This window comes from Nerophis ophidion, linkage group LG03 (assembly GCF_033978795.1).
Source record: "Nerophis ophidion isolate RoL-2023_Sa linkage group LG03, RoL_Noph_v1.0, whole genome shotgun sequence".
NCBI classification, from domain to species: domain Eukaryota; kingdom Metazoa; phylum Chordata; class Actinopteri; order Syngnathiformes; family Syngnathidae; genus Nerophis; species Nerophis ophidion.
In genome coordinates, this window is record NC_084613.1 from 7,845,364 (window position 1) to 7,860,000 (window position 14,637).

The 14,637-nt window shown below is 38.8% G+C and overlaps 1 protein-coding gene across 1 annotated transcript in view; it reads right to left on the reverse strand.

The window, feature by feature from the left end:
* The window catches only part of pccb (propionyl-CoA carboxylase subunit beta), a 33,463-nt gene that overhangs the window by 5,157 nt on the left and 13,669 nt on the right, over window positions 1-14,637 (reverse strand). The window contains exons 6-10 of the mRNA XM_061894150.1: window positions 11,616-11,726; window positions 11,310-11,539; window positions 8,145-8,226; window positions 7,950-8,073; window positions 7,662-7,870 (exon numbers count right to left, since the gene is read on the reverse strand). Of these exons, the coding sequence (XP_061750134.1) occupies window positions 7,662-7,870; window positions 7,950-8,073; window positions 8,145-8,226; window positions 11,310-11,539; window positions 11,616-11,726 (756 nt within the window). The remainder of the gene's footprint in view (window positions 1-7,661; window positions 7,871-7,949; window positions 8,074-8,144; window positions 8,227-11,309; window positions 11,540-11,615; window positions 11,727-14,637) is intronic.

Here is a 14,637-nt window from a genome sequence, read left to right on the forward strand (position 1 = left end):
CCATGTAAACACAAATTATGTTCACTTAAATATTGTCTAAGTATGCAAAAATATAATACCAAACATTAAAACCATTGTTTAAATAGAAATAAATACTAATAATAATGATTTCAAAGCAAGGTATCCATCAAATGGTGCAACGTAAAAGTAGCAATAGATTTCATGCTCAAATTGTGAAATTTACTGCGCTTTTTACAGCATTAATCTCAATTTTGTATTGTATTTATAAGGTTTTATTATTCTTTATTATTCCGCCGCCTCTTTGAGCTGTAATTTGACCCCCTTAACATGCTTCAAAACTCAAACTGGACACACACATCAGGACTGGCAAAAATTGAGATCTAATAAAAAAAAAAAAAAACCCAAAACTCAAAATTGCACTCAAGCGCCCCCTAGGAAGAAAACAGACATAACTCCCTATAACTTTCAGTAGGAACGTTGTAGAAACATGAAACAAAAACTTATATGTAGGTCTCACTTAGACCTATATTTCATACACTCACACCTCCTCGGCTAAAATCAACAGGAAGTTTGCAATTCCCACTTCATTACAAAAGTTGGCTAATTTTGTTTTGCTTTTTTCAAACATGATCTCCTCTGAGGCCGTTGGTCATTCCGCCTTCAAATAAGCACAGAAGAGAGATTAAAAGTTGATGAAAGAGTTTTGATTACTACCCCGGTTTGGATTTTATGGCCCCTCCCAAAGAACCGGTGCACTGCTGCTATCACAAGATGGCCGCTTCCTGCTCTGACTAAACTGCTTCTTCCTCCCATTACAAATGTCATACACACATGAAACAAAAACCTCAAAGTAGGTCTCACTAAGACCTATATTTCATACACTTACCACGCCCAGCTAAAATTAACAGGAAGTTTGCTATTCCCCCTTCGATACAAAAGCTACACTACATTCACCATGCATTAGAGTCTCAAAATGGCGGCACCAAAGCGTCCTTATAAAATGCCCAAGCCACTTTACAACTGTTATTACGATGAGACTGATGTATAACACACGTGTATACAACTTTTTCTCTGTGTAATAATCCATCCATCTATTTTCTACCGCTTATCTGGGCTTGGGTCGCGGGGGCAGCAGCCAAAGCGGTCCTGTCCATTTGCTGCTTACAGCTTTCATTTTTATTTATATTTTGTTAATCCAGCTGAGATAGGGACAAGCGGTAGAAAATGGATGGATAGATGTTTTTTTTCCCTTTGATGTGCCTGAAAGAGTGGCAGCACATCCAAGCTATATTTCTAACAAAGACAAATCATTATTTCTTCTAGATTTTCCAGAACAAAAATTTTAAAAGAAATTCAAAAGACTTTGAAATAAAATTTAAATTTCATTCTACAGATTTTGTAGATTTGTCAGAATAATTTTTGGGAATTTTAATCATAAGTTTGAAGAAATATTTCACAAATATTCTTTGTCGAAAAAACAGAAGCTAAAATGAAGAATTAAATTAAAATGTATTTATTATTGTTTACGATAAAAAAAAAATACTTGAACATTGATTTAAATTGTCAGGAAAGAAGAGGAAGGAATTTAAAAGGTAAAAAGGTATATGTGTTTAAAAATCCTAAAATAATTTTAAGGTTAAATTTTTTCTCTAAAATTGTCTTTCTGAAAGTTATAAGAAGCAAAGTAAAAAAAATAATGAATTTATTTTAACAAGTCTTTAAAATATTTTCTTGGATTTTCAAATTCTATTTGATTTTTGTCTCTCTTAGAATTAAAAATGTAAAGCAAAGCGAGGCCAGCTTGCTAGTAAATAAATAATAATAAAAATTTAAAAAATAGAGGCAGCTCACTGGTAAGTGCTGCTATTTGAGCTATTTTTAGAACAGGCCAGCGGGCGACTCATCTGGTCCTTACGGGCACCGCCTTGGTGACCCCTGCTCTATATAGTTTGTATTGTGTATTAAAGCTATGTTTCATGCAAGGGGGTCAAAAGGGACCCTCTGCATTTTTTGCCTAAAGTTAATGTCCTGTGAAGTAATGTCCTAGGAGCTTGGCGCCCTCTTGTGGCGGAAGAGAGAATGGACAGTCAATGACTTAGTTTCACTTGAAAGTAGTAGTCTTGTCTCCATAGGTGCCAAAATTTATTTTGAAACTTTTCTAAATAAAGGGGACTACAAAAAATGTCATTATTGTCTTTATTGTAACAAAAATTGTTAGTATACATGAAACATATGTTTATTATTGTGATTTAGTCCTTAAATAAAATGTTGAACATACTAGACAACTTGTTTTTTAGTAGTAAGTAAACAAACAAAGACTCCTAATTAGTCTGCAGTAACATATTGTGTCATTTATACACCTATTATTTTGTACACAATATGAGGGACAAACTGTAAAAAAAAATATTATGAATCTACTTCTTCATTTTCTGTTCTAACATGTTCTATCTACACTTCTGTTAAAATGTAATAATCACTTATTCTTCTCTTCTTTGATACTTGACATTAGTTTTGGATGATACCACACATTTAGGTATGGATCATGTCGATACCAAGTAGTTACAGGATCATACATTGGTCATATTCAAAGTCCTCATGTGTCTAGGGATGTATTTACAGACTTTATAAACATAATATACATTTTAAAAAAAGGGAAAAAATATTTTGTGATGATAAAAAATATCGATGTAACCATATTAGTATCGACTATTGTACTTTGTATCATGACAGTGGATGTCAGGTGTAGATCCACCCATGGCATTTGTTTACATTGTGACGGCGGTGGGCTATTGTATCTTACGGTGTGTAGTGAAGCATGTTTAGATATTCCTCGTCCTCCAGTGATAATGCTACTTGTAAGAAACAGGATTAGTGATTTAGAAGTAGCTAAAACACTGCCGATTAGCCATGTCTTAAAGCAGCTCTTCCTGAGGGTGTTTCAGTGTTATAACTTCACCTTTATCTTGACTTTTTACACAAAAATGCGTCCATTCTCCCTTTTCTGTCTACACACTGTGTCTGCTTGTAAGTACTATGTGTGTGTGCGCTGCCAAACATGCTCCTAAAACCAGCAATGTCACGACGACTGGGCTGGGGAATTGGTACTTTTTAGAGGCAGTATAGTACCGGATATGATTCAGTAGTATCACAATACTACAGTAATACCGTACGTGGGGGGGTCACCCGTAAGGACCAGATGAGTCGCCAGCTGGCCTGTTCTAAAAATAGCTCAAATAGCAGCACTTACCAGTGAGCTGCCTCTATTTTTTTTATTGTATTTATTTACTAGCAAGCTGGTCTCGCTAACTCAAATAGAATTTGAAAATCCCCAAAAATATTTTAAACACTTGGTCTTCACTTGTTTAAATAAATTCATTTATTTTATTTACTTTGCTTTTTATAACTTTCAGAAAGACAATTTTAGAGAAAAAAATACAACCTTAAAAATGATTTTAGGATTTTTAAACACATATACCTTTTTTACCTTTTAAATTCCTTCCTCTTCTTTCCTGACAATTTAAATCAATGTTCAAGTCATTTATTTTGTTTTGAATGTGAGTGTGAATGTTGTCTGTCTATCTGTGTTGGCCCTGCGATGAGGTGGCGACTTGTCCAGGGTGTACCCAGCCTTCCGCCCGATTGTAGCTGAGATAGGCGCCAGCGCCCCCCGCGACCCCGAAAGGGAATAAGCGGTAGAAAATGGATGGATGGATAATAATAAATACATTTTAATTTAATTCTTCATTTTAGCTTCTGTTTTTTCGACGAAAAATATTGTGAAGTGTGTGAAGTGTGAATTATATTTATATAGCGCTTTTCTCTAGTGACTCAAAGCGCTTAACATAGTGAAACCCAATATCTAAGTTACATTTAAAGCAGTGTGGGTGGCACTGGGAGCAGGTGGGTAAAGTGTCTTGCCCAAGGACACAACGGCAGTGACTAGGAAGCGGGAATCGAACCTGCAACCCTCCAGTTGCTGGCACGGCCGCTCTACCAACCGAGCTATGTGAAAAATTTCTTCAAACTTATGATTAAAATTCAAAAAAATATTCTGGCAAATCTAGAAAATCTGTAGAATCAAATTTAAATCTTATTTCAAAGTCTTTTGAATTTTTTTTTGTAATTTTTGTTCAGGAAAATTTAGAAGAAATAATGATTTGTCTTTGTTAGAAATATAGCTTGGTCCAATTTCTTATATATTCTAACAAAGTGCAGATTGGATTTTAACCTATTTAAAACATGCCATCAAAATCCTAAAATTAATCTTAATCAGGAAAAGTTACTAATGATGTTCCATAAATTATTTTTTTAATTTTTTCAAAAAGATTCGAATTAGCTAGTTTTTCTCTTCTTTTTTTCGGTTGAATTTTGAGTTTTAAAGAGCCGAATTTGAAGATAAACTGTTTCAAAATTTAATTCTCTCCTCTTTTAAACCGTTCAATTAAGTGTTTTTTTCATCATTTATGTTCTACAAAAAATTTCTGTAAAAAGGAAAAAAAATGTACGACGGAATGACAGACAGAAATACACATTTTTTTTTTTTTTTATATTTATCTGTTTCTATATATATTTATTGTGAGAAATCATTAAGATGATCAGTGTTTCCTCAAAGATAAATATCATTAATTATTAATAATAACATAGCGTTAAAGGTAAATTGAGCAAATTGGCTATTTCTGGTAATTTATTTAAGTGTGTATCAAACTGGTAGCCCTTGGCATTAATCAGTACCCAAGAAGTAGCTCTTGGTTTCAAAAAAGTTGCTGACCCCTGAAATACAACCTTAGTATAAACATACTTTTTTTTTTTTACCTTCCTCTTGTGTTAGCTTTCTGTTACCATCTCTTATTTTAATGTCTTAAATCAGCTGTAAAATACACTAAAAACAATTATCTATCATCCAATTTGTTTCTCATCTATTGGTTACCTGGTTAGGCTTCCTTATCCATGAAAATATTGGTTTTGATATTTTTGGTGTGATATTCACTATGTAAAGCGCTTTGAGTCACTTGAGAAAAGCGCTATATAAATATACTTCACTTCATATTTTTTTTAATTTCAATTAAAAAACAAATGGTAAAACAAACCTCAAAAGAATCGTATAAATAAATAAAAGGTTTTTGTGTTACCTGACTATTACTGAGAGGTATTAGACCACATCTCTTGAATAAATTTGTTTTATTTATTTTTTTCATTTTAATAATCTTATACTGAATTGACCTCACATGTCTATCTGTGTTGGCCCTGCGATGAGGTGGCGACTTGTCCAGGGTGTACCCCGCCTTCCGCCCGATTGTAGCTGAGATAGGCGCCAGCGCCCCCCGCGACCCCAAAAGGGAATAAGCGGTAGAAAACGGATGGATGGATGTCTGGACATGCCCGTCTTTGTTTTTTGTACTTGATAACAATGTCAAATGAGAATCCCCTAAAGCTCACATGATTGGCAGAGGAGCTGTTTAGTTTTGGCTCTAATTATTGCTTGATAATCTTATTTTTTATAACGGGGGTCGAAACCGACCCTAACAACACCAAGGTCATAATTCACCACAGAGCATTTTATAATTTAGTGAAAAAAATAAATAAACAAATAGAGGTTCCTGACAAAGTCAAAAAGCCTTGATGCGAAAAAATAAATGTATGTGGTTCTTTTAAGCATTTAAAAACTAAAACGGCTCGGTGCCGACCTTAAAGGGGAACATTATCACCAAACCTATGCAAGCGTCAATATATACCTTGATGGTGCAGAAAAAAGACCATATATTTTTTTAACCGATTTCCGAACTCTAAATGGGTGAATTTTGGCGGATTAAACGCCTTTCTGTTTATCGGTCTTTTAGCGATGACGTCAGAATGTGACGTCGCCGAGGTAACACACCTGCCATATTCATTTTCAACACATTACAAACACCGGGTCTCAGCTCTGTTATTTTCCGTTTTTTCGACTATTTTTTGGAACTTTGGAGACATCATGCCTCGTCGGTGTGTTGTCGGAGGTTGTAACAACACTAACAGGGAGGGATTCAAGTTGCACCACTGGCAAGAAATTTGCCGCCAGACCCCCATTGAATGTACCAAAGTGTCTTCACATTTGACCGGCGATGCTAAGACAGACATGGCACAGAGATGTATGGATAACCTGCAGATGCATTTGCAACGATAAAGTCAACGAAATCACAACGGTGCATTTTCTTGATGTTGACTTATGTGCTAATCAGACATATTTGGTTGCAGCGTGACTGCCAGCTAATCGATGTTACATGCTATTTACCGGCGGTGCTAAAGCAGACATGGCACAGAGATGTATGGATAACCTGCAGATGCATTTGCAACTATAAAGTCAACGAAATCACAAAGGTGAGTTTTGTTGATGTTTACTGCCAGCTAATCGATGCTAACATGCTACGCTAATCGATGCTAACATGCTATTTACCGGCGGTGCTAAAGCAGACATGGCACAGAGATGTATGGATAACCTGCAGATGCATTTACAACGATTAAATCAACAAAATCACAAAGGTGAGTTTTGTTGATGATGACTGCCAGCTAATCGATGCTAACATGCTATTTACCGGCGGTGCTAAAGCAGACATGGCACAGAGATGTACGGATAACCTGCAGATGCATTTGCAACGATAAAGTCAACAAAATCATAAAGGTGAGTTTTGTTGATGTTGACTGCCAGCTAATCGATGCTAACATGCTAGGCTAATCAATGCTAACATGCTATTTACCGGCGGTGCTAAAGCAGACATGGCACAGAGATGTATGGATAACCTGCAGATGCATTTGCAACTATAAAGTCAACGAAATCACAAAGGTGAGTTTTGTTGATGTTGACTTAAGTGCTAATCAGACATATTTGGTTGCAGCGTGACTGCCAGCTAATCGACGCTAACATGCTATTTACCGGCGGTGCTAAAGCAGACCTGGCACAGAGATGTATGGATAACCTGCAGATGCATTTGCAAAGATAAAGTCAACGAAATCACAAAGGTGAGTTTTGTTGATGATGACTGCCAGCTAATCGATGCTAACATGCTATGCTAATTGAAGCTAACATGCTATTTACCGGCGGTGCTAAAGCAGACATGGCACAGAGATGTATGGATAACCTGCAGATGCATTTGCAACTATATTACGTTTCCTTCCACCCACATTTAATGCGAAACAAACACTTACCAATCGACGGATTTAAGTTGCTCCGGTGTCACAAGATGCGAAAGTCCTGATCGTTTGGTCCGCACATTTTACCGGCGATGCTAACGCAGCTATTCGGCCATGCTAATACTTTCATACTCCAACCATCTGTTTCAATACATGCGTAATCTGTTGAATCGCTTAAGTCGCTGAAATCCGAGTCTGAATCCGAGCTAATGTCACTATATCTTGCTGTGGTATTCGCCGTTGTTTGTTTACATTGGCAGCACTGTGTGACGTCACAGGGAAATGGATAGTGGCATCGCAAATAGCGAAAATCAAGCACTTTAAAGCTTTTCTTAGGGATATTTGAGACCGGTAAAATTTTGAAAAACACTTCAAAAAATACAACATGCCACTGGGAACTGATTTTCATTCTTTTTAACCCTTTTGAAATTGTGATAATGTTCCTCTTTAACACAAGACGAAGGTTAATAAATACTAGAAGAGTTAGTGGAGATGTGTGCGAGTGATACTCCGTTAGCGACATTAAGAATACTCACCTTCCTGGTGATGACGGTGATTTTAGGCACGGTGGCCTCGGCGAAGGCGTACAGCAGCTTGGCGCCGTGTCTGATGATGCCGCCGTACTCCTGGGACGTCCCCGGCAGGAAGCCCGGCACGTCCACGAAGGTGATGATGGGCACGTTGAAGGCGTCGCAGAAGCGGACGAAGCGCGCTCCCTTCACCGAGGAGTTGATGTCCAGGCAACCTGGCGGCGGGCGGACACGGGTCAATGCGCTGGCTTTCCCGTGTTCTACCTGGTGTGTCCAGCAGGGGGGGGTCCTCACCGGACGCCACTTTGGGCTGGTTGCCCACCACGCCCACGGTGCGTCCGTTCATGCGGGCGAAGCCCACCACCATGTTCTTGGCGTAGTTGGGCATGATCTCGAAGAAGTCCCTCTCGTCCACAATCTAGACGGATGGACAGAAGACAGGAAGTTATTCTCCGTCTTCTTGTCCCGCTTCGAGCGCCGCTGTCTCACCGCGTGGATGATGTCCAGCATGTCGTAGGCTTTAGTGGACTCCAAGGGCACGATGGTGTCCAGGGATGGCACCATGCGCTCGCTGCAAGAAGCACCGAGCGGTCAGAGGACAACACTTAGTCATCGTGTCGGACTTCCTGTTACCGACCACGCAGTCGGATAGTTTATACATCAATGATGAAATATTAACATTGCAACACATGCCAATACGGCCTTTTTACTTTACTAAATTGCAATTTTAAATTTCCCGGGAGTTTCTCGTTGAAAACGTTGCTTACGCAAGACGTCACGGGTTTTAGGAATATAAGCGTTGCACACACACACACAGCCATATGTGTACAGTAGATTTAATACTCATGTCCATATGTGTACAGTAGATTTAATCATGTCCATGTGTGTACAGTAGATTTAATATTCATGTCCATACAGTATGTGTACAGTACATTTAGTGAAGTGAATTATATTTATATAGCTCTTTTCTCTAGTGACTCAAAGCGCTTTTACATAGTGAAACCCAATATCTAAGTTACATTTAAACCAGTGTGGGTGGCACTGGGAGCAGGTGGGTAAAGTGTCTTGCCCAAGGACACAACGGCAGTGACTAGGATGGCGGAAGCGGGAATCGAACCTGCAATCCTTTAAGTTGCTGGCACGGCTGCTCTACCAACCGAGCTATGCCGCCCCCATTTAATATAGACGTCCATGTGTACAGTAGAGTTAATATTCATGTTCATGAGTACAGTAGATTTAATACTCATGTCCATATGTTTACAGTACATTTAATCATGTTCATATGTGTACAGTAGATTTAATATTTACGTCCATATGTGTACAGTAGATTTTATCACGTCCATATGTGTACAGCAGATTTAATCACGTCCATATGTGTACAGTAGATTTAATATTCATGTCCATATGTGTACAGTAGATTTATCAATCTAAGATTTAATATTCATGTCCATGTGTGTACAGTAGATTTAATATTTGTGTCCACGTGTGTACAGTAGATTTAATATTCACGTCCATATGTGTACAGCAGATTTAATATTCATGTCCATATGTGTACAGTAGAGTTAATATTCATGTTCATGAGTACAGTAGATTTAATACTCATGTCCATATGTTTACAGTACATTTAATCATGTTCATATGTGTACAGTAGATTTAATATTTACGTCCATATGTGTACAGTAGATTTTATCACGTCCATATGTGTACAGCAGATTTAATCACGTCCATATGTGTACAGTAGATTTAATATTCATGTCCATATGTGTACAGTAGATTTATCAATCTAAGATTTAATATTCATGTCCATGTGTGTACAGTAGATTTAATATTTGTGTCCACGTGTGTACAGTAGATTTAATATTCACGTCCATATGTGTACAGCAGATTTAATATTCATGTCCATATGTGTACAGTAGATTTAATATTCATGTCCATGTGTGTACAGTAGATTTAATATTCATGTCCATATGTGTACAGTAGATTTAATATTCATGTGTACAATAGATTTAAGTAATGTCCATATGTGCACAGTAGATTTAATATTCATGTTCATATGCGTACAGTAGATTTAAAATTCATGCCCATATGCGTACAGTAGATTTAATGTTCACGTCCATATGTGTACAGTAGATTTAATATTCACGCCCATATGCGTACAGTAGATTTAATATTCATGTCCATATGCATACAGTAGATTTAATATTCATGTCCATGTGTGTACAGTAGATGTAATATTTATTTCCATATGTGTACAGTAGATGTAATATTCATGTCCATGTGTACATTAGATTTAATATTCATGCCCATGTGTGTACAGTAGATGTAATATTTATTTCCATATGTGTACAGTAGATGTAATATTTATTTCCATATGTGTACAGTAGATGTAATATTCATGTCCATGTGTACAGTAGATTTAATATTCATGTCCATATGTGTACAGTAAATTTAATATTCATGTCCATGTGTACAGTAGATTTAATATTCATGTCCATATGTGTACAGTAGATTTAATATTCATGTCCATGTGTACAGTAGATTTAATATTCATGTTCATATGCGTACAGTAGATTTAAAATTCATGCCCATATGCGTACAGTAGATTTAAAATTCATGCCCATATGCGTACAGTAGATTTAATATTCACGTCCATATGTGTACAGTATTTAATATTCACGTCCATATGCGTACAGTAGTTAATATTCATGTCCATATGCATACAGTAGATTTAATATTCATGTCCATGTGTGTACAGTAGATGTAATATTTATTTCCATATGTGTACAGTAGATGTAATATTCATGTCCATGTGTGTACAGTAGATGTAATATTTATTTCCATATGTGTACAGTAGATGTAATATTTATTTCCATATGTGTACAGTAGATGTAATATTTATTTCCATATGTGTACAGTAGATGTAATATTTATTTCCATATGTGTACAGTAGATGTAATATTCATGTCCATGTGTACATTAGATTTAATATTCATGTCCATATGTGTACAGTAAATTTAATATTCATGTCCATGTGTACAGTAGATTTAATATTCATGTCCATATGTGTACAGTAGATTTAATATTCATGCACATATGTGTACAGTAGATTTAATATTTACATCCATGTGTGTACAGTACAGTTAATATTTACGTCCATATGTGTACAGTAGATTTAATATTCATGTCCATGTGTGTACAGTACAGTTAATATTCACGTCCATATGCGTACAGTAGATTTAATATTCATGTCCATGTGTGTACAGTAGAGTTAATATTCATGTCCATATGCATACAGTATTTGTGCAAAGTAAGAGAAACAATGCGACTCTTCTAGTCCTTTCTCTGCTGTGTGAGGCAGTGGTTCCCTCCAGTATGTTAAAGGAGCTGAGAATTATTATTATTAATATTAATATTATTATTAGTGTAGCCGTTCCACACCACATCCAGCAGAGGGCAGTCTTGTCTCATCCATCTTTAAAAAGTGTCTTGTTAGATAAATATACTCACTAACTAGTGTGACTATATGTGAGTTTCTGTCCATTCTGTGGTAGCGGGACCCCTAGTGTTGCCACGGTTACCCTATAAGCGCTGCTTTGAGCATGAACAACAAGTTGCCGTGTTCCCCCCCAGGTGAGCGGCGGCGGCGGCGTCTACCTGGAGTCGTGACACTCTCTGACGGGCGCAGGGTCCTGGTTGCTGAGCGGCAGGAAGTTGAAGAACTCCCGCAGCTGCAGCAGGGCCTCCACGTCGTTCTCGAAGGCCCGGTGCGCCACGCCCGACACGGTGGTGTGCGTCTTGGCTCCGCCCAGCTCCTCCTGCGTCACGTCCTCGTTGGTGACGGACTTGACCACGTCCGGGCCCGTGATGAACAGGTAGGACGTGTCCTGCGGGGCGGCGAGCGATCACGCACGTTAGCGCTGTTAGCGTTGTTAGCATTCGGCCGGGGGGTGTTGCTCGCACCTTAACCATGAAGGTAAAGTCGGTGAGGGCGGGCGAGTACACGGCGCCGCCCGCACACGGACCCATGATGAGGGAGATCTGAGGCACCACGCCGGACGCCATCACGTTCCTCTGAGGGGGGGACATCACAGAGTGTGGACAACCACAATGTTTCCATATGAGTTGGGAAATTGTGTTAGATGTAAATATAAACAGAATACAATTATTTGCAAATCCTTTTCAGTTGAATATGCTACAAAGACAACATATTTGATGTTCAAACTGATAAAAAAAATTTTTTTTTGCAAATCATTAACTTTAGAATTTGATGCCAGCAACACCTGACAAAGAAGTTGGGAAAGGTGGCAATAAATACTGATAAAGTTGACAAATTCTCATCAAACACTTATATGGAACGTCCCACAGGTGTGCAGGCTAATTGGGAACAGGTGGGTGCCATGATTCAGTATAAAAGCAGCTTCCATGAAATGCTAAGTAATTCTCAAACAAGGATGGGGCGAGGGTCACCAATTTGTAAGCAAATTGTCGAACAGTTTTAGAACAACATTTCTCAACGAGCTATTGCAAGGAATTTAGGGATTTCACCATCTACGGTCCCTGAAATCATCAAAAGGTTCAGAAAATCTAGAGAAATCACGGCGCGTCAGCGATGATATTATGGACTGTTGATCCCTTAGGCGGTACTGCATCAAAAACAGACATCAGTGTGTAAAGGATATCACTACACGGGCTCAGGAACACTTCATAAAACCACTGTCAGTAACTACAATTGGTCGCTACATCTTCATTCATTCATTTTCTACCGCTTATTCCCTTTTGGGGCCACGGGGGGTGCTGGCGCCTATCTCAGCTACAATCGGGCGGAAGGCGGGGTACACCCTGGACAAGTCGCTACCTCATCGCAGGGCCAACACCGATAGACAGACAACATTCACACTCACACTCACATTCACACACTAGGGCCAATTTAGTGTTGCCAATCAACCTATCCCCAGGTGCATGTCTTTGGAAGTGGGAGGAAGCCGGAGTACCCGGAGGGAACCCACGCATTCACGGGGAGAACATGCAAACTCCACACAGAAAGATCCCGAGCCTGGATTTGAACCCAGGACTGCAGGACCTTCGTATTGTGAGGCAGACGCATTAACCCTTCTGCCACCGTGAAGCCCGTCGCTACATCTGTAAGTGCAAATTAAAACTATACTTGGCAAAGCCAAACCCATTTATCAACAACACCCAGAAACGCCGGCGGCTTGGCTGGGCTCGAGCTCATCTAAGATGGACTGATGCAAAGTGGAAAAGTGTTCTGTGGTCTGACGAGTCCACATTTCAAAAAGTTTTTGGAAACTGTGGACGTCTTGTCCTCTGGACCAGGGGTAGGGAACCTATGGCTCTAGAGCCAGATGTGGCTCTTTTGATGACTGCATCTGGCTCTCAGATAAACCTTAGCTGACATTGCTTAACACGATAAGTAATGAATAATTCACAATGCTAAAAATAACGTTCAAAATATAAAACTCTCCCATCCGTTTTCTACCGCACCTGTTCAAGCAATAACAATGTTATTAAAAAAGAATGAGAGACTTATTATTCGCTAAAAATGTTGGTCTTACTTAAAAAAATGCACGCATTTAGTTGTATTATTACTTTGGTACTCTTGTCTTTTTCTGTATATTGTACAGTATTTTGTATTTCTATAGTGTTTTTTATATTGTACAGGATTGCTTGTTATTTTTAATAGATAGTAGTCTGTTTATTTCAATGGTTAGTTTTTCCTTTATTACTACCTCGTGTTATTTATTTTACCCCATATTTGTTCCCACAACCGCACCTTAAGTTGGAGTCTTTAATCTCGTTATATGCAAATATAATGACAATAAAGTACATTCTATTCTATTCTATTCAGTGTTAAAAAATATGATATGGCTCTCACAGAAATGCATTTTAAAATATTTGGCTTTCAGGGCTCTCTCAGCCAAAAAGGTTCCCGACCCCTGCTCTGGACCAAAGAGGAAAAGAACCATCCGGATTGTTGTAGGCGCAATGTGTAAAAGTCAGCATGTGTGATGGTATGGGGGTGTATTAGTGCCCAAAACATGGGTAACTTACACATCTGTGAAGGCACCATTAATGCTGAATTGTCCATACAGCTTTTGGAGCAACATATGTTGTTATCCAAGCAACGTTATCATGGACGCCCCTGCTTATTTCAGGAGGACAATGCCAAGCCACGTGTTACAACAGCGTGGTTTCGTAGAAAAAGAGTGCCCGCCTGCAGTCCACACGTCTCCAATCGAAAATGTGTGGCGCATTATGAAGCGTAAAATACGACAGCGGAGACATATGTTAAAGTACCAATGATTGTCACACACACACACACACACTAGGTGTGGTGAAATTTGTCCTCTGCATTTGACCCATCCCCTTGATCACCCCCTGGGAGGGGAGGGGAGCAGTGGGGAGCAGCGGTGCCACGCCCGGGGAATCATTTATGGTGATTTAACCCCCAATTCCATGGCTAAAATGTGAGGCGGGAGACTGTTGAACAACTTAAAGGGGAACATTATCACCAGACCTATGTAAGCGTCAATATATACCTTGATGGCGCAGAAAAAAGACCATCTATTTTTTTAACCGATTTCCGAACTCTAAATGGGTGAATTTTTGCGAATTAAACGCCTTTCTGTTTATCGGGCTGGAGGCGATGACGTCACCGAGGTAAGACACCCGCCATATTCATTTTCACATTACAAACACCGGGTCTCAGCTCTGTTATTTTCCGTTTTTTTGACTATTTTTTGGAACCTTGGAGACATCATGCCTCGACAGTGTGTTGTCGGAGGGTGTAACAACACTAACAGGGAGGGATTCAAGTTGCACCACTGGCCCGAATATGCGAAAGTGTCTGCCGCCAGACCCCCATTGAATGTGCCGGAGTGTCTCCACACTTGACCGCCGATGCTAAGGCAGACATGGCACAGAGATGTATGGATAACCTGCAGATGCATTTGCAAAGATAAAG